The sequence below is a fragment of the Phascolarctos cinereus genome, unplaced genomic scaffold, assembly GCF_003287225.1.
Source record: "Phascolarctos cinereus isolate Bilbo 61053 unplaced genomic scaffold, phaCin_HiC Scaffold_3;HRSCAF=262, whole genome shotgun sequence".
Lineage (NCBI taxonomy): Eukaryota > Metazoa > Chordata > Mammalia > Diprotodontia > Phascolarctidae > Phascolarctos > Phascolarctos cinereus.
In genome coordinates, this window is record NW_027555736.1 from 115,703,845 (window position 1) to 115,723,738 (window position 19,894).

Consider the following 19,894-nt stretch of genomic DNA (forward strand, 5'->3'; position numbering starts at 1 on the left):
CATTTATTCCATAGGCATCATAGATCAAGAAGAATTAGTGTTTAATGAATAAATTTAAGCATCCTCTTGAAGTCAGGAATAGCAAAAGCACTACCTTCAAAGGATGAAGAAAAAAAATTAAAGAAGAAAGCTTGTTAGATAGAAAAGTATTAGATTTTAGGCACTAAAAGAAATTTCAAATGTTACATCAATGGCACCCACTGATGGTATTCCTAGAACCCTAGAAAGCTGGAGTTGGATAACAAAGGAGGCAACAAAAGAATAGAAATGTGGGGAGGATGGACAAGCATTCAGATAGTATATACTATGTGTCAGGCACTGTGCTGAGTGCCTTTAGAAAGATTATCTCATTTGATTATCACAACAACTCTGCTAGGTTAAGCGCTATTATTATTATTATTATTATTATTATTATTATTATTATTATTATTATTATTATTATTAGCATTCCAGATGCAAACAGACTTGCCCAGGGTCATGCAACCAGTAAGTTCTAAGGCTGAATTTAAACTCAGGTCTTCCCGGCTCCAGGCCCAATGTTGAATTTACAGTGCCACCATCTGCCTCTAGGAATGAGAAAATATTATGCTGATTCCCAAAAAAGAGAAAAGGGCAGAACCTGGGAATTGCCAAATTTATCATAAATCCCCAAATTTCTAGAACACACTATTAAATATATGGGTATTTAGAAAAGAATGAACTGATCACTAGGAGCCAACATGGGTTAGGAATTAATCATTTAAATTAACCTCATTTCCTTTTTTAGATAAGGCCTGTAGGTTAAACAGATAGATATACAAGTGCTTTGATTTCAATATAATGCTAAACAAAGTTTCTTAAGAGTGAATTGTGGACTTGATGCTACTGCATGGCTTTGCAGATCATGGAATTGAAAGCTGATAGAAAAATAGCTCTCATCTGGAGAAAAAGATAGTAATGATCAGAACTTATGCTGAAAATACAGATGATATGTGGGCAGGACTGATTTCTTTTTCTGCCTGTAGAATAAAAATGATGAGACTACAGAGAACTATTGCAGTCTAAGACCATTGCCAGAAATGGCTCAACTACAAAGGAAACTAATGGATTTTTAAAAACACCTACTGAAACCAAGAATGAGCCATGGACAAGCCCAAGGATTGGATCAAGAAGTCCAAAGGAAACAGAATGCACAGTAAAGCCATCCCTTTAATGAGAGGAAATACAAAAAATTTTGATGCCAAGATGACTAGTGGTCTCAGAACCATGGACAGATCTCAAGAAACTGGAAATGCCAGAAAAGTTCAGCATGAATTGAATGTTTTACTCAAGACTTAATAGAGACTCAGGATTAGACTAAGTAGTGTCTGATAAAATTTAATTAGCAATTGATTTAGAATTTATAACTTACTGACTTCCAATAAGATTCCAGCATCACTTATATCAAACATATATGACATGGGGCATTTTAAAATGGTTTAAAAAGAGATGATATTCTTAAAAGCTGTAAGGGACTTGGGGATCATCTAACACAACTCTTCATTTTAAAGATGAAGAAACTGAGGCCCAGTGAGATGAATTTCCAAGGTTACACAGGGAATAAATAGCAAAGTTAGGTTTCAAACCCTGGTGCTCTAACTCCAAATGTAGCATTTGTTTCTTTAAAGTCAGACAGAAGGGAGATAAGGAGAGGAGGTGAATATCTTGCAGCTGATTCAAAAGTCCAGGATTACATATCTTTGAAAACTGTGGAGGCACCAGAGTGACATCCAGTGAACTGTTAACGTTCCAACTCTGGCCATCTTTTTTCCATCTATGCTGTTCCTGATCCCTCTGGACCAAGGGATGGGGAATCAGTCTCTGACTGACCTAGAAATGATCCTATCATTTGATCATCCCTCCTATTTAGGTTGACCCTCAGTCTTGTACCATTCCTGAGTCATATCCCACTGCCACTGAGCCCCTATTGTAACAGTATTGTAATGCCTTCTTTCTTGGCCCCAGCTGCAGTTGCCATGAACCTGCCTACTAGCCAGTATGTGCTTTGGCATAAATGTGCCACACTGAAGAATGAGGAGTATACACAATGGGCACGCTTATTAACTGGTATCTTTTTCTCCAGCCTAGGTCTTAGACCCTTTTCAAAGCTCTACTACTGCCTAAGCAGTTTGATGGGACCTTAGAGTAGCTGAATTGCTTCGTCAATCAATACCATCAGTCCATAAACCCACCAATCCAAACAAAGTTCAGTAGGTCTCATGTTTTAGAATCATGGAATCTAGGTGGTGAAAGGTCCCTCAGAGTTCTTCTAATGGTACTTCCTTCCCAGGTATCTGGCATTCCATGTCTCCCTGAAAGAAGAGCAGCTCTTGTTGCAAAAGAACTCAGCAGGTATTGCATCCAAACACCATCTCTAAGTGAAATGAGGCTGGCAAATGAAGACCAGTTTACCAAAGATGGAACTGGATACATGTTTTTCTGAAGTGGCCACAGTGAAGGTTGGTGTTGTAAAGCTGGTGTAGGTTTTGCAATCAAAACTAATTTAGACAACAAGCTTGTATGCCTATCAAAAGGAGTAAATGACAACTTCATAACAATGCAATTGCTACTTGCCAGAAAGTGCCATACCACTATCAGCAGTACATATGCTCCCACCATGACAAACCCTGATGAGGTCAAAGAAAAAATTTATGAAGACCTGGAGACACTTATCATCAGTCTGCTGAAAGAGGACAAGCTTATAACTCTAAGTGACTTTGATGCAAAAGTAGGCACATACTACCAGACATGGCAGAGAGTCCTTGGGAGGAATGGAGTCAGAAACAATGACAGCAATGGTCACTTACTGCTGAAGACTTGTGTATCTCATGACCTTCTTATCACCAACACTATCTTCCATTTACCTAAATGCAATAAAATTCTGTGGATGAACCCATGCAGCAGACATTGGCATTTAACAGACTACGTAATTGTAAGGAGAAGAGACAGACAGGATGTGAGAGTGACAAAGGAAACGTGTGGTGTAGAATGCTGGACCAGTCATAGATTTATCCTCTCTAAGCTAAATATTTACATTTTATCAAAGTGGTTGCCCCAAGACAAGATGACTACCAGAAGACTAATGTGAACAGATTAGGGTGCTTCTCCAGTGGGAATGTTCATTGCTAATGTGAAGGGAAAGCTGACTCAAGATGTGGTTGGCAACAGTGGAGCAGAAAAAGAGTGGGTAGCTTTCAGAGATTTGGTGTACATTATTACATTTACTCATCTGGGCCAGAACACTAGCAAACATCAAGATTGGTTTGATAAAAATGATGGGGAAATTCAGAAGCTGCTAAATGAAAAACGAGAACTTCACAGGATTTACCAGCAGGATAGTTCATCTGTCTCTAAGAAGGCAGTATTTAACTCCATCAGGAGTAAAATGCAAGCAAAGTTTAGCAACATATAGGATTCCAGTGAGAAGGCAGATGAAATTCAGTTCTATACCGATAGTAACAATCCAGAGCGCTTTTATGATGCCCTGAAGGCTATTTATGGACCACAAATCTATGGCACAAACTACTAAGTGTTGATGGAGCCACAATGATTAGTGATAATAACATGATCCTGGAGAAATGGTCTGAACACTTCCATAGCGTTCAGCAGTCATCAGTCAACACTGAAGCCACTGACTATATACCTCAGGTTGAAATCAATCCCTCTCTAGCTGAACTTCCAAATGAAGAAGATGCTTTGAATGCCATTAGGCTCCTCTCCTGTGGTAAAATGCTTGGTGCTAATTCTATTTCAGCTGATATTTACAAGGCAGGGGATCCACCACTGCTTATACAAAAGCTGACTGAAATCTTCCAGGTTATATGGCAAGAGGAGGTTATCCCTCAGGAGTTCAAGGATGCTTTAGAGTCCACATCTATAAAGGTAAATAAAATAGGTTGTTCTGTAATAATCACATGGGAGAGGGTGTCTCTCTCTTAGTCATTGCTGACAAGATTCTCACCAGAGGCCCCCTTAATAGGCTAATCCTTCACCTGGAAGATGGTCATCTACCTGAGAACCATGGTGGCTTCAGAAAGGGCCGAGGAACAGTCAATATGGTGTTTGCTGCCTGCAACTCCAGGAGAAATGTCAGAAGCAGAACAGAGGACTGTACACAAGGTTTATTGATCTGACCAAGGCCTTTGATACTGTCAGTCATGAGGGTTTATGGAAAATTACGTCAAAATTTGGTTGCCCGGAGAAGTTTATCAGTACTGTATGTCTATTTCATAATGGCATGCTTGCAATGGTATTGGAGAATGGACAATGCTCTTGCACTTTTCCAGTCACCAATGGAGTAAATGTATGCTTGCTCTCATGCTTTTTAGCATGATGTTTCCAGCAATGTCATCAGACACCTTCGAAGAGGACAAAAACGCCATCAAGATCAGCTACCACACTGACCGTAAATTCTTCAACTTGAAAAGGCTGCAAGCCGAGACTAATGTGGAGGGAAAGAGTTGGTATGCGATGTTTTGTTCATAGATGATTGTGCAACTCAGTGCAGCCTCTGAAACAAAGTATGGATCAATTCTGTTGTGCAGCTAAATGCAGCCTCTGAAACAAAGTATGGATCAATTCTCTGCTGCTTGTGCTAATTTTGGCCTATCAATACCAAGAAAACACAGGTTCTCCATCAGCCAGCACCACACGATGCATATGTGAAACCACTGGTTATAGCAAATAGAGAAATATTGAATACTGTGGATAAATATACTTTTCAGGGATGTACACATAGAAGACAAGGTTGACACATGCATTGCCAGAACTAGCTTAGCATTTGGCAGTCTCTGAAGGAAAGTGTGGGAGAGAAGAGGTATTAAACTGCCTATCAAACTGAAGGTTTATAGAGCTATTGTGCTGACTTCATTGTTGTATGCCTGTGAAACCTGGACAGTGTACTAGGGACATGCCAGGAAACTGAATCACTTCTATTTGGATTGTCTAAGGAAGATTCTGAAGATCACCTGGCAAGATAAGGTCTCAGACACTCAGGTCCTTTTTCAAACTAAACTGCCAAGCATTCAAACTCTGTTGCAGAGAGTGCAACTCCAATGGGCTGGTCATGTGTTTTGAATGCCAAATGTACATATGCTTAAAAGATTACTCTATGGAGACTTCACACAAAGCAAATGCTCACATGGAGATCAAAAGAAGTGATATAAGGACACTCTCAAGATTTCTCTGAAGAACTTTGGAATCAATTGCACGACATGGTAGACAATGGCAAAGGACTGCCCAGCATGGAATGCCCACATCAAAGAGGAACTGCATTCTATGAACAAAGCAGAATTATAGTAGCTCAAAAAGAAATGTGAGATGTGCAAATTTAGAGACATCTCCACTCCAAATATTCATATGGACTACTTGTGCCTGACCTGTGGTAGAACCTTCTGAGCTCATATTGGTCTGATTAGCCACAGTCAGACACACTGTATCTTGACTCCAACATAGTGATGTCATTCTGGCCGTCTTCGAAAATGAAGGATGACAACCAAACCAAACCAAACCAAAATGGTGCTTCTTTTCCAACATATATGGTGTTCCATGTTTCCCTCTTCAAATGAAATGACCATTTCCATGGATTGGGATATATTATTTTTTTCCTATGGGAAACAATATTCTTGATTCCCAGTGGATCTAGGGGCACCTCCATTATTCAGTGATAAAAAATCTGGGACTTGCCCTGTAGCAATTCTGATATAATGAATAAATGAATATATGAAGTATTTATTAAACATTTACTATAGGCAAAGTACTAGGCAGAATGCTAGGGCACAAATGGAAATAGAGCAGGGATAGTCCTTACTCTCAATAAGCTTCTATTCAAATGGAGAAGACAACATACACGGAATGTTTCAGCTGCAAGTTAGATGGAAAGGTCTCATATCACTAGGGTACAGCAATAAAGCAGACAGTAATGCCTTTTCTTTAATGGTATTTCCACTGACAAAGTATCAGTTCTGATATTGAACCATTTGACAGTGCCAAGAAGTTTGGGAGCAACAGTTTTCTTTTCTGAATCTTCATAATAATGGACCCTCAAATAAGGGTTAGTATATTTCGTTATGGGAGAAATGCTATGAGATGATTCCAGTCTTTCTATCCTTGCCCCAATTGGTGAAAGACATTTTTTGACCTCTGACCTCTTAGCTACAATGAACATCTTTAGGTCCTAGGCCTCCCACATTCAGCAAGCAACATAAAACAGGGCAGACTAGGTGGTTGATCTTCCAACCCCTGACCCCATGACTCCGAACTCTGCCTGACTGCCTAGACCCACAGTATCTCCCAGATCCCTCTGACTTGGTTGTCCTCTCTAAGTCCTAGTCCATTCTGATCCTCCGCGCATCATCACCAAGCACATACCAACATGACAGTGCTAAAGAACCTTCATAACCCAGATTCACACTACCTAATTCTATCTTATTTCCATATTACTCTCCAACCTAGTCAGGTCTCATCATTCTTTCCACATGGATCATGCTTCTTCCTACCTTCAAGTGGTCAGTTAGGTGGCACAGTGGATAGAGTGCTGAGCCTAGAGTCAGGAAGACCTGAGTTCAAAACAGGCCTAAGATACTTACTAGCTGTGTGACCTTGGGCAATTCACTTAACTTGTTTGTCACAGTTTACTCAACTGTAAAATGGCAATAATAATAGCAGCTACCTCCCAGGGTTGTTGTAAGGATTAACTGAGATAGCATTTGTAAAGTGCTTAGGACAGAAATGGTAGTAGTAGTAATAGTAGTAGTACTGGTGGTGGTAGTGGTATCCCTACCTTTGCTCATGCTATTCAGCTTACCAGGAGGCTCCTTCCTCTCTACTTCCATTTATTTACATCTAAACTATTCAAAGACCATCTAACATTCTTACCTCTCCTTTAAAGCTTTTTATGTAATCTCTCCTTTCATTAATCTTTGTTTGTACTAACAATGTCAAGTTAGATATAATATTAATATTAACAACCCACATCTAGATAGTGCTTTATGATTTGAAAGGTACTTTCCTTAACAATCCTGCAGGGTAGGTGTACAGATACTATTATCTCCACTACAGAAATAAGGAAAGTGACACTCTGAGAAGTGAAATGACTTGTTGATGGTAAAAAAAAGCCAGTAAATGTCGGAAGCAAGATTTGAATTGAAGCCCATATATCTCAGAAGAATGGGATCAGAAGATCTTGATCATTTATGAACTGGATGATTTTGATCAAGTCATTTCATTTCTGAGTCTCAGTTTCTTTATTTCTAAAAGGAGGGACAGTAATACTTTACTACTTCACAGAGTTGTTGAAAGGAGAAAATGGAATATTATGTTAAATTGCTTTGCTAACTATAAAGCTCTAAAGAAATAAGTTTAAAAAGTACCATTTAATTTAGCACTAAATTGTCTTCACATTTTACATATAAAATCCAAATTGCCTTCTGATTTTTCACATGGGATCCAATTCATTGCCAATATCTTTCATCTTTGCATTCTCTGTACTCATAAGATTCCATTTTGCATCAGCTGCCTTGCATGGTTTCAACTCCAGAGAACGAGATCCCCTCCTAGGATAAGCTCATCACTTTTAGACTCGCCATCATTCTGCCAACTCAAGCCTTAATTAATAAGACCTCCCTCCCTCTTCTCTCCTCTCTTGGAGGACTGGAGTCACATCATCAAACTCCTCCCAATGCCTTCTTTTATAGAGGCAGAAACTGGACTCAGTTCACTCCACTTTGCATCTGTTGCCCTGCCTGGTTTCAACTCCACAGACCAAGATGCCTCTGCTCTGGGTACCTCCTCACCTCCCATTCCCCTTCCCCTCTTTCTTGCCTTCTTTTATGTGTTGTCTCCCCAGTTCTTTTTTATTAAATGTATTCCCAGCCCTTAACACAGTGCTTGACACATAGTAGGCAGCACTTAATAAATACTTATTGGATTGAATTTGATCATGAAGCCTCCACCCTAGTTCAGACCCTCTCTTTATTGGAGTATCAGAATGGCTTTCTAATTGATCTCTCCTTTTTTTTTTTTAGGCAATTGGGATTAAGTGACTTGCCCAGGGTCACACAGCTAGTACGTGTCAAGTGTTTGGTCTGAGGCCAGATTTGAACTCAGGTCCTCCCGACTTCAGGGCCGGTGCTCTCTCCACTGCGCTACCTAGCTGCCCCTCTAATTGATCTCACATCTCTCTCCTTTCACATCCATCTTACATACAGGAGCCAAACTGATTTTCTAAACTGCAGGTCTGACCATGCCACTTCCCTATTCAATAAATTTCTTTGGCTTCCTATTGTCTCTAGGAAATGGGATTCTTAATCTGGAGCCTGTGAACCCCCTTTTTTGCTTGTTAATTTTGATAACGGTTTCAATATAATTGGTTTCCTTTGTAATCCTATGTAATAAATGTGTTTAAAAATATGATTCTGAGAGGGGTCCAGAGGGTTCATCAATCTATCAAAGAAGTCCATGGCCTAAGAAAGGTGAAGAACCCTTTGTCCAGGACCAAGGAGAATCTCCTCTGTTTGCTTATAATCTAGTTTCAACCTACCTCTCCAACCTTATTGCACATTACTTCCTTTTCTGCATCCCACAGTCCAGCTGAATTAGCCTTGTTGCTGCTCCTTACACAGGACATTCCCATTTCTACACTTTTGCCAAGGCTGTCTCCATGCCTAGAACGCATTCTTCCTCACCTCCACCTGTTTGAATGACTTATTTCCTTTAAAACTCTGCTCAAGCACCACTGTTTACATGAAGAAATGGCTTGCACCCTTCATTCAAAAAATGTGCCTCTTATTTATTTCGTTTATGCTTATTTATGTAACTATTTTCTCTCCCAAAAGAATGAAATTCTTTGAGGGCACAGATTATTTCAGTTTTGTCTTTGTGTCTCTACTGCTTAGCACAGTGCCTAGAATGGTATTGTAGGTGCTTAAAAATACTTGTTCATTGATTCATCAATAAAATGTCAGCTATTTCTCTCCAGCTAAATTGCAAGCTCCTAGAAGACAGGGAAAATGTCATATTCTTTTGATATTTCCCAAGGCGCTTATCATAGTGCTGGACTTATAGCAAGCACTCAGTAAATACCTCTAAGCATCTGTTGACTGTCTGAGACAACAAAACTGACTATGAAGGGGAAGAATTTGAGGGAAAAAATAACAGTTTTGAGACCCTGTTATTATAAGAGCTAATATATTTCTTTGGAACAATATCTGTATAAGAAGAACTAGGTTTGGGGCTAGGGCAGCAGCAGGCAAGAAAGACTGAGTTAACATCAGGTCACTGACCCAAAGTAGCTCTAGAAATGAGGGCCACACACCAGTTAATGGGTTATGAACTAGCTAGGTTGTGGAAATGGAAAAATACTGAAACGTCTAATGCTGAGAAAATAACCCCATGACTTGTCTTCATAAAAATCTGAGTTGACCACAGCACACCGGATAGATGGGCTTGTTTAAAAAACGTCTCAGCTAACAGGTTAAGTAAGTATTGCCTTTTCGCCTTTTTTCTCCATGCTCTGGAAGTTGATCAGAATTGACAAGAAAAAAAATAGGGCGATGAAGAGCTGTCTTCCTCAGCAGCTCAACACAAATAGCAAACATTAAATCTTCTATTTTTCCAGGAAGTTTCCTTTGGATGACGATGACTGAAAGTAAGTAAGCTACCTTTTCCCTCTCCTTCTGCTCTCTCCACCCTCCCCCCACCCGCCACCCCATCCCAGGGAACTTGATGAACATTTGGGCATAGAGTTTAATGATCTTTCCCTACCAAACGTACCATTAGTAAAGTTCAGTCCATAGGCTCAAAGGTGGCATTGTTCACATTTGGAAACTGCCCACTATAGACAAAAGCAAGCTTTCAAATTACATTCACTGAACAATGCAAAGGGAAAACTCTATTTAAGAGGCTGACTTTGTAAACAAATGTTGTCTAAGCCAATCTCATAAGGATACCTCTTCACCTTATATAACCTCAATGAATCAGAAACAGTGCAAATTATCTAGATCAATCAACCAACAGCATTTATAAATCAGCTACAATGTACCATGCCCTGTGCTAGGCACTGGGGATTAAAAAAAATAAAAATGAAACAGTTCCCACCCTCAAGAAGCTTATGTTCTACTAGAAGTGACAATATGTACATATATAGGTCTATGCAAAAGAGAGACCTTGCTTAAAACAAAAAAGATTAATTCTCAATTTTATTTTGTCAAATCAAATCAAATCAAATCAAATCAAATCAAATCAAACATTTTGGATGAAGAAGTGCACTTACAATGTGCCAAGTAAGATAATTAGGCACTTGCTTTAAAATGGCAGATGGAATGTTTACATGTGACCTACCTGCAACTTTTGTAGCCCTATGTTTCTATCTCTGAATATTCCATTGCCTTGGACTCCCTGGGGCACATGGTGGTCATGTGGTTCTTTTGGAAAGTGGTGAATATAAACATGACTCCAAAGTCACAGAACTGTGAGTACCACTGACTTCCTCCAGTCTACTCTTTACAGAAACCTTACAGAGAACTTTTTTGTTATGTTAAAAAAAACTCTAATTTTTCTGATTAATTTTTGTCTAATGGGTTTTTCTGAAAGAGGTTTTTTTTCTATAATTCAGTGTAAATGTCTTTAGCTATTACTATGATAAATGATGATCATCAAAGTAATATAAATAACCAGGATTCACACTAACAAAAGAAGTTAACACAACAGTAACAACTGAAACTGCCATTACAATTTAAACAGAATATTATCTAGGGCAAGGGTTTGTTAAAAAAAAAGTTACATCTTTATTTTCCCTAACCTCTAACTAAATTTTAGTATTTTCCTCAACCATTTAAAATAATCTGAGAAGGGGTCCATAGGCTATAACAGACTGCCAAAGGGGTCTATGACACACATTCCTATGCACAAAAGATTAAGAACCCCAGATCTAGGGAGTCAATCAAAAAAATATAGAGGTATCTATTTCCTCAACATCAAGCTGTTCTCATGTCAGGCTTTGCAGCAAGGCTTCCAGTTTCCATTTTTGTAGACGCAAAAACAGCGAGCATCACTATTTTCAAGCCCATTACATACATATACAAACACTGTTACTGGCACAAATGTATTCTTAGCTCATAGACTGATTCAGAATTGACCTGTGACAAATGAAGTCTCTATACACAGGACATACGCTGGGGTACAATATAATGAAGATTTTTGAAAATCTGACTCCTACACTCTTTACAGACACACAGCTGCATTCTATTATTTCTCACCAAAATAAACGGTACACTTAGCCTTCTACTGCACACTGGGGAAAAATAGAGTGGCCCAATGTACTCAATCCTTTGAGCCAAGTCTAAAGGACTCTGTTAGGTTCCAAACACTTGTACTATTGTATTTCCTGAAGAATGTAATGCCCAGGCTTATTTTCCAAGGAGCTTCAGAAAGAAAAATGTGACTTGGCACTCAACAGCATTTCAGAATATACCAGTCCAAGATAGATTATAAAAACTCCTCTCAACTCAAACGGTCAATTTATAAATATTTACTGAATAAATAGCAAATGTACAAAACACATCAAAATGAATATTAAAAAAAAAGAAGGGGAGATAAACCATACATGGAGTAGAGGAAAGGAGGTAGCAAGAAGAATGAAAGTAAAAAGAAAGGAATGAAAGAGAAAAGAAGAAAGTAGAAAGGGAAGGAATAGAGGGAGGGAGGGAAAGGAGAAAAAGAAAAGCAGAGAAAAGAACATATACTTCCTCTAAGAGAATGTCCCTTTTCCTAAATTCAAAAGACTCAAAGGCATAAAAATTGTTCATTCTCTCACGTGAATCAATCATGACGTTGCAAGTCTTTCTTTTTGCAGGGGTTTCTGGCCTAATTCATTACTTTCCTATTTGACTTGACATGGTAGAGAAAGAGGGAGGAGGAAAGTGCCCATGCATGCAGAGATTCTTAGAAAATTTATTTTTTACAATGTATTAATTTTATATTACAACTTCTGAATTGAGTATTTAACTAAAATTCTTTTTAAAAATTAAAGGAAATCTGATTTTTCCTGTATGGACAATCCTACAGTGTTATCTTATTCAAACAGTTGGGAGGGTACCTTTTTTTAAAATTTCTTATGCTAACCTACAGTGCTAAAAATAGTCCTGGAGCATTTTGTGGAAAAGATCCAATCCAACTCAGATTAAAGAGAATATATGAGCTTTAGACATAAACCAAGCATATATATTCCTGGCATATGGTATGACTTTGATCACCATGTCCTTCCCCTCTTTGGGTAGTAATTAGTCTCTTGGTCATGGGTCTGGCTTATGAGAACCTTTCACAGCTGTAGCATTTCCCATTCTTATCCTCTGTAGAAAAAGGATTTCTACTCCTCATTCATTCAGTCCTGATATAAATATCACAGATGTTCTAATACTTTCAAAAACCTTTCCAGGTACTGGGGGATACAGAGACGTATCCTTATGTAGACCTTGTCCTTTGGAATCTTATAAAGTGGACATCAGGAGAGGGAAGGAGGGGATCTTAGTTAATGGTATTTAGTCCTTCCAGTCTGCGCACTAAACCAGAAATTGGCAGGACCTCCTCAGTGACAAGGGCAGCTAGGTGGCACAGTGGATAGAGCACCAGACCTGGAGTCAGGAAAACTCATCTTCCTGAGTTAAAATCCAGACTCAGACACTTACTAGCTGTGTGACCTTGGGCAAGTCACTTAACCCCATTTTCCTCAGTTTCCTCATCTGTAAAATGAGCTGGAGAAGAAAATGGCAAATTGCTCCAGTGCCTTTGCCAAGTAAACCCCAGATGGGGTCGTGAAGAGTCAGACGTGACTGAAACAACTGAACAACAACTCAGTGGCACTATTCCTCTCCATCCCACACCTTCCCCCGGAGTCCTCCAGTATAGGCCTGATTGAAGCAGTGGCCTTGGATCTTCTGTGCCCCTTCCAGTGAAGTACTGGGGGTCAGAAGGATGTGGTAGGGTCAATGTTTGGGCGTCAACCATGATTGATGGCCAAAGGGGAAACTACTGAACAGGAAAGCTTCATTTCTCATTCTTTACCAGATCAGGTAGATGTTGCTGCTTCTATGCAATTATGTTCCATGTTGTGACACATGGAACTGAGTGGGGTCTCAGATTATATTTGATGGCTAAAGTAGCAAACCAGCTGTGTTTCCTCAAGTGCCTCACATTTGATGAAGGGTCATGAGGATTTCTCTGCCTATCTCTCATTCTGTAGCACAAAAACTGCTTGGTTTTATCTCTTCCCTAGCTTGAGCTTCCCATTATCTTTTAGGACATTATGTATACTTAAGCACTGAGTAAACACTATTTCAGGATAATACAAGGAAGTGCCATTCCACCTTGCTCCACCACACCTTCCCTGCGGCCTTCCCCATGTACATACAAACATACAGGATGCACAGGCACTGGACAGATAATAACAATAGCCAATGTTTACATCACACATTGCTAGAAACAAGTAAGTAATAAATGAGGTTCCATTCATTTCTATGTGTGTGTGTAAGAGAGAGAGGGACAGAGAGAGACAGAGAGACAGAGCAAAAGACAGAGACAGAGAGACAAAAAGAGAAAGAGTGCTTTACCTATATTGTTTCATTTGATTTTTCACAAAAGCCCTGTGAGGTAATTAGGAAATAAAATATTATTATCCCTATTTCATAGGTAAGGAAACTGAAGATGAGAGACATGGCCAAGGTCATATGGGTACCACATGGTAGAGGAAAGACCTGTAACCAAGTCTTTGCCTTATGCCAGTAGGTTCCCCTTGTGTACATAATATCTATAAGGGAAGTGACCTGACTTGACTATCCCTACCCAAAGGCAAAGTAATTGTGTGTCCTGGAGGGATGGAAGAAGAGAGGGAGTATTGAGGAAAAGGACAGAAGGGAAAAAAGGAACAACTTATATTTATTTGCACTTTAAGGTGTGAGAACGACCTTCTTCCCAACAGCTAATAAGGCACTTTGTAGGTAAGAAAACTGAGGCTCTAAGAGGTTATAGTCACAAGTGACTGTGGAAGAATTCAAATCCAGGCCTTAGCCTGGGAGAGTGCTCAGCCTTAATAAATATTTTTTAAACTTCATTCATTCATTCATTCATTCATTCATTCTCGTAGCTCTAGATCTAGCTCTTTCCACTGACACACAGTTTCTCAAGAAATGGAAGAAAACAGAAGGAAAAGGAAAGCAAGCTGCAGAAAAGCAGACTTAGGGCGGAAGAGAGGAACAAACACAAATAGAGATAGAATGCTGGGAAACAGAAAAGAAGACAATGGAAAAACAGAAGAGGGAAAAGGGGGGAAGTGAAGACAGGGAAAAATCCTTTCGGACAAAAAGAAAAAAAAAGATTCCAGATCTTATCCAAAGACAGAATGGTGGAGGAACTAAAAAGCCCAGGACTGGAGGAGGGGAATTCCAGCAGCCCAAGCTTGGATGGGATAGGGGAGCACAGGCTCCAAGCTGAGTGCCCTTGTATTTTAGCCCCATTCTCCCAAGCAGTTCTCTGAGTAGCACAAGCTCCCCACCCAGCAGGATGAGGAATCTGGGCAACTGAAGCCAGAATAGCAGAGGGAAGGATTTCATTCCAATGCATGAGCAATTTAGTGGGGGTGGGGGTGGAGGAAGGAAGAAGGCATAGGGAACCATGACTACCAGGCTTTTTGTTCCTTCACCCCAGATAGTGTAGGGGGTGGCAAAGATGGGGTCCCCAGAGTGGAGCTGCAAACCTGACTTGGCGTGTCCTGCCCTTCCTTCACCCCACCGCCTCATAGACATACTAGTTTCTGTGAAGGAACACTTTCCACAGATGAATCCTACAGAAGGGCAGATTTTCTTTTTTACAAAGCAATAGCAGTGGAATGGTACTCAATATTCCACCTGAAAACAAGAAGCATTCTTTCACAAAAAATCATTTCCATTTGGAATAAAACATACAGGAAGGGAGAACACATACTTGACATTGGTGTTGGTGCAGATGATGTATTCAATCTCATCAGAATAAGGATTCTGAAAAGTGAAGCTGCTGGTCCTGATTAACATCCACTCCCGGTTTTTGGTCCGAAATCGATACATGACCGAGAGTACTTGGCCTTTCAGCTTAACAACCTGAGGAAACAGTTCATAGAGATAAGTAGACAGAAGGGTGGAATTAGGTGGGAAGAGGAAAAGGAAGGGGGACAAATATTTATTTGTAGTATTTATATACTATGTGCCAGGCACTATACTAAGTGATTTACAAATAATTATTTCATTTGTTCTTTGCAACCCCCCTGGGAGGCAGGTACTATTATTATCCCCATTTTTCATGAGGAAATTGAGGCAAACAGAGGTTGAGTGATTTGCCCAGCATCACCCAGCTAGTAAGTGTCTCAGGCCAGATTTGAACTCAGGTCTTCCTGACTCTTTGTCCAGAGCTCTATCCACTACATCACCTAGCTGCCTGGAAACACAGATGGTCACAAGGAGGTGATTTCTCCCCCAAAATAAGCATGACACTAGAATATAAACATTTTTTAAAAAGGATTTAGATCTGGAAGGAACTTTAGAGATCATAGTCAAACATTTTCATACTACAGATGAGGAAACCAAGGCCTAGAAAGGTTAAGTGATGTGCTCACATTCACAGGTAGCAAAGAACAGAACCACAGAGTTGGAGATACCTTAAAGATCATTACGCAAAAACTTTTCACTTATAGAATAGGAAACTAAGGAAATTGTACATACTACTACTACTACTACTACTACCACCACTACTACCACCATTACTGTTACTACAACTACCGCTACTATTACTAGTGCTGTTGCTGCCACTACTAGCTAGCATTTATGTAGCACTTTAAGGTTTGCGAAGCATTTTACATATATTATCTTTGGTCCTAACAACAACTCTGTGAGGTGGGAATTATTATTATCTCTATTTAACAGTTGAGGAAACTGAGGCTGAAAGAGTCACACAGCTAGTCAGCATCTGAGGTGCAAAAAGAACTCAGCACTCTACCCCCTGCACAGCCTAGCTGTTTCTCAGAAGCTGAGCCTCTTGTTTGAAGACACAAAAATATTTGGTGGCAAAAGCCATAATAGAACCCAGGCCAGTGCACTTTCCACTTCTCTGCCCTGCCTACATTGTACGTATTACAAAATAACCTTCCACCTTCAACATTACAACTGTCTTCATTCAATGACATATCCCATTCACTTTGGGGATTCACAACCGAAGCTTGATATAAGCTTGGAGGGTGTCCAACAGTTGAAGAGGCAGGCTAGGTTACCTAATGGAGAGAGAAGCTTAGGGCTTCTCAGCTTAGGGTGTGTGATGTGAAACAGCACTTATCTTTTCCCAAGAACAGGACAAAAGACGATAGATAAATACAGGCAAAACTCATTCCAAACCAGCAGTACTAAGTATGAAAGTTGATGTCATCTTAGGCTGATGGTCTTCTAGGGCACTTCTAACTCTCAAATGATTTTGTGAAATCATTAAGCCTGTCTGGGAAGGTGCTAGTCATGTTCAGAGTAATGTAGCCCTAAACATCAGCCAGCCAGTCAACTAGCATTTATTAAGTACCTACTATATGCCAGGCATTGTGCTAAGTAATAGGGATACACAGAAAGGCAAAAGACAGCCCCTGTTCTTAAGAAGCTCACAGTCTAATGGGGGAAACAATGAGCAAACAATTACATACAAACAAAATATATACAGAGGAAAGACATGAGCATTAAGGGGGATTGGGAAAGACTTCTAGAAGAAGGTAAGACTTTAGCTGAGTCTTGAGGGAAACCAGGGAAGACCAGAAGCAGAGATGAAGAGGGAAAGATTACCAGGCTTGGAGGGACAGCCAAAGAAAACACTCAAGAGTTGAGAGGAAGGGGCCAGTTTATGGAGGGCTTTATAAGGCAAACAAAGAATTTTTTATTTAACCCTGGAGGCAATTGGAAGCCACTGGAGTTGACTGAATAAGTGGGTTATATGGTCAGATTTGCCTTATTCAGGTAGTCTTCTCAATTGCAGTTCCATAGTTATTTTCTAGTTCTTTGAACTGAATGAATGCTTTAGGTTTTTCTTCCATACTTATTGTTTCTTTCCTCTAGGTTCTCCAAAGGTAATATACTAAAGTACCTGATAAAATGGGGATAATTTCTCTAGTTGCAAACATTTCACAAATATATTGAGCCAATGCTCTTATGTTGCAAGTATCAAAAAACAAAAGTTCTCTTCCCCCTCCTCTCCAATCTGTATTTTTCAAAGTGAACCTTCTGCTAGGTGGTCTTATGACATATTCCTCTATGTCTCTGAAAGTCTATATATCCCCCCTCCAACACCCTCTCAATATCTGATCATCCACCAGTCTCCCATTTTACTGATTAGAAAACTGAGGCCCATTGAGGTGAACTGACTTTCCCAAGGTCATCCAGCTAGTTACAGAGAGAATCCAGGTTTCTGGATTAATAGGACAGTACTTTCTTTTACTCTTATAATGCCTAGATAGAATTTCACAGAATCATGGAATGTCAGAGTTAGAAGGTACCTCAGAGGTGATCTGGTCCAACAGTGCCAGAATATGAATTCTCTCTATAACATACCTAGCAAGTGATCACCTGGCTTTTATCTGAAGACATCTTGTGAAGAAAAATCTATGGCCTCCTGAGGCAGCCCACTGTAATTTGGGATAGCTCTGGGAAGCAAGATCAAATCAGTCAATATTTAAAGAATACTTAAAGAAATTAATTCAGGCTATTCACTAGAAGGCTTAATACTGAAGCTGAGTCTTAAATACTTCGGTGACATAACGAGAAGACAGGACTCATTGGAAAAGACCCTGATATGGGGAAAGATTGAAGCCAAAAAAGGAAAAGGGGAGGGCGGAGGATAAGGTGGATAGATATTATCATGGAAACAACAAACGTGAACTTGGACAGACTTCAAGAGATAGTGTAGGATAGAAGGGCCTGGCATGGTATGGTCTACAGGGTCACGAAGAGTCAGTCAGACACGACTGAATGACTAAACAACAATGACAACAAACTGGATATTATGAAGTTTTTCCTTATATCGTCTCAGTTTGCTCCTTTATTACTTGCATTCACAGAACTTCTTCTAGCTCTAGTAGCTAACAGGATAAACCTAATCTCTCTTTTACAAGGCAATTCTTTAAATACATACAGATAGCTATCAAGTCTTCCCTACATTTTCTCTAATCCAAGATAAGCACCTCCATTTTCTTCAGTTGTTATATGGCAAGACCTCAAGGGTCTTCAATTTCTTTGGACATTTTCCAGCTTATAAATGTTCTTAAATGTGGGTAAAGTGATCACTTTCTTAGTCATGGACACTTAGCTTTCTTAACTGTATTAGCACCCTGTTGGCTTATACTGAATATGCTAAAAGCCCCAGATCTTTTCCTGATATACTTCTCTTGAGCCACACCACGCTCCATCTAGCATTTATGAAGCTTATTTTTTAAATTTAAGGTCAAGACTTTACATTTATTCCTACTAAATTTCATCTCATTTGATTCAAGATGTTCTAGCCTGTCAAGGAATATTTTGTTTTTTACTTTTTAAATTTGACTTCCAGTTTTGTATCATATACAAGTTTTATTAAGTACTGTTGTGCTAAGCAAAGATTTCATGAATATGTTCACCATATCACATAAGGTATTAAGCATAGGATATTCAAATACTTTTGTTAAAATTAAAGAGTTCACTTTTATTTGAAATAAACTCCTCTGCAGTTTCAAATGAATAAGGCATTTCCCTTCATCAACAATTTCTAACCACCACGCCCAATGGCAGAATCCCAAAGAACACAAAGGCTGTGTCAATGTCCAGCCCAAGGATTTCCTAGTGGATATTAGATAGCGGGCCAGTGGACTCTTTGATTCTGGGCTACATTTATTATTGTTGGCCGAAGGGCATTACTGTCCTGGTTTAATTTTCCCACAATATGAATAAATTTGCCTTCTCAAGGAACTGATGCTATATGAGCTGGGTACTGGCAAGGAATCAGATGTTAAATCCCTCTTTTTTTCTTTTTAAAACCAACCAATTTCTGAAAACCTCAGCAGTTTGCAATCTCTGTGGCTCTATAAAATGGTGATATCCCTCAAAATCATGCTTACCATTTTAATTTAAATGTTTTTTTTTAAGCTGATGCACCAATAATAAAATAAGCCTTCCTGTTTGGTTGGTTTTCATTGACTGAGTGAAGCCAAGACTAATTTTATAATAATACATTTGAAAGTATGGGAGGATTTTTTGAAGAAAATCTTGAAATATATTAAAAAGGAAAACGCTAAAACTCAACTGTATAATCTTTAACCTTTAAAACATTTCATATTTGTCTCAAATAAAATCCTCAAAAATTGATCACTAGCACAAAATGAACTAATGTCATATATCATGTGGCTACTTATATAAGTACATAAACAAAAATGCTATCTGCAAAAGAAATATTAATTGGAGGGAAGAGGTAGAAAGAAGACAGAAGATTGCAAAGGAAAGAACTTTGGGAATAATTGGCCATGTTCACACAGATAGTGAGTAGCAAAGCCATAATTCAAACACAAAATTGACTCCAAATCTATTGTTCTTTCCATGATACCATGAAGAAGAGGTTGCAACAGATGATTTAAAAGGTCCCTTCCATCTCTGATGTGCTACTTTTCTAGGATCTAAGAGGCTACTTACTAGCAGGATTTAGGTAGCAACATGATTTTATGTAATAACAATACCTGTGTACAGAAGTTATGCTGACTCAAGATTAGCAATTCCTGTGTTCTAATTTATTTTTGTAGCTCTGGTGATTGATTTTCACTTATTCTCTCACACTTTCTCATTCATTCTTCTCATGGCCAATG

At 39.2% G+C, this 19,894-nt stretch overlaps 1 protein-coding gene and 1 long non-coding RNA gene across 5 annotated transcripts in view; one reads left to right on the forward strand and one right to left on the reverse strand.

The window, feature by feature from the left end:
* The window catches only part of ARNT2 (aryl hydrocarbon receptor nuclear translocator 2), a 267,900-nt gene that overhangs the window by 32,103 nt on the left and 215,903 nt on the right, over positions 1 to 19,894 (reverse strand). For all 4 annotated transcript variants that reach the window (XM_078151115.1, XM_078151114.1, XM_078151113.1 and 1 more), the window contains one exon: positions 14,992 to 15,143. In XM_078151115.1, coding sequence (XP_078007241.1) covers positions 14,992 to 15,143 — 152 coding nt within the window. The remainder of the gene's footprint in view (positions 1 to 14,991; positions 15,144 to 19,894) is intronic.
* The window catches only part of LOC110193860 (uncharacterized), a 42,146-nt gene continuing 31,667 nt past the window's right edge, over positions 9,416 to 19,894 (forward strand). The window contains exons 1-2 of the long non-coding RNA XR_013485286.1: positions 9,416 to 9,494; positions 9,635 to 9,664. This is a non-coding gene — a long non-coding RNA (uncharacterized LOC110193860). The remainder of the gene's footprint in view (positions 9,495 to 9,634; positions 9,665 to 19,894) is intronic.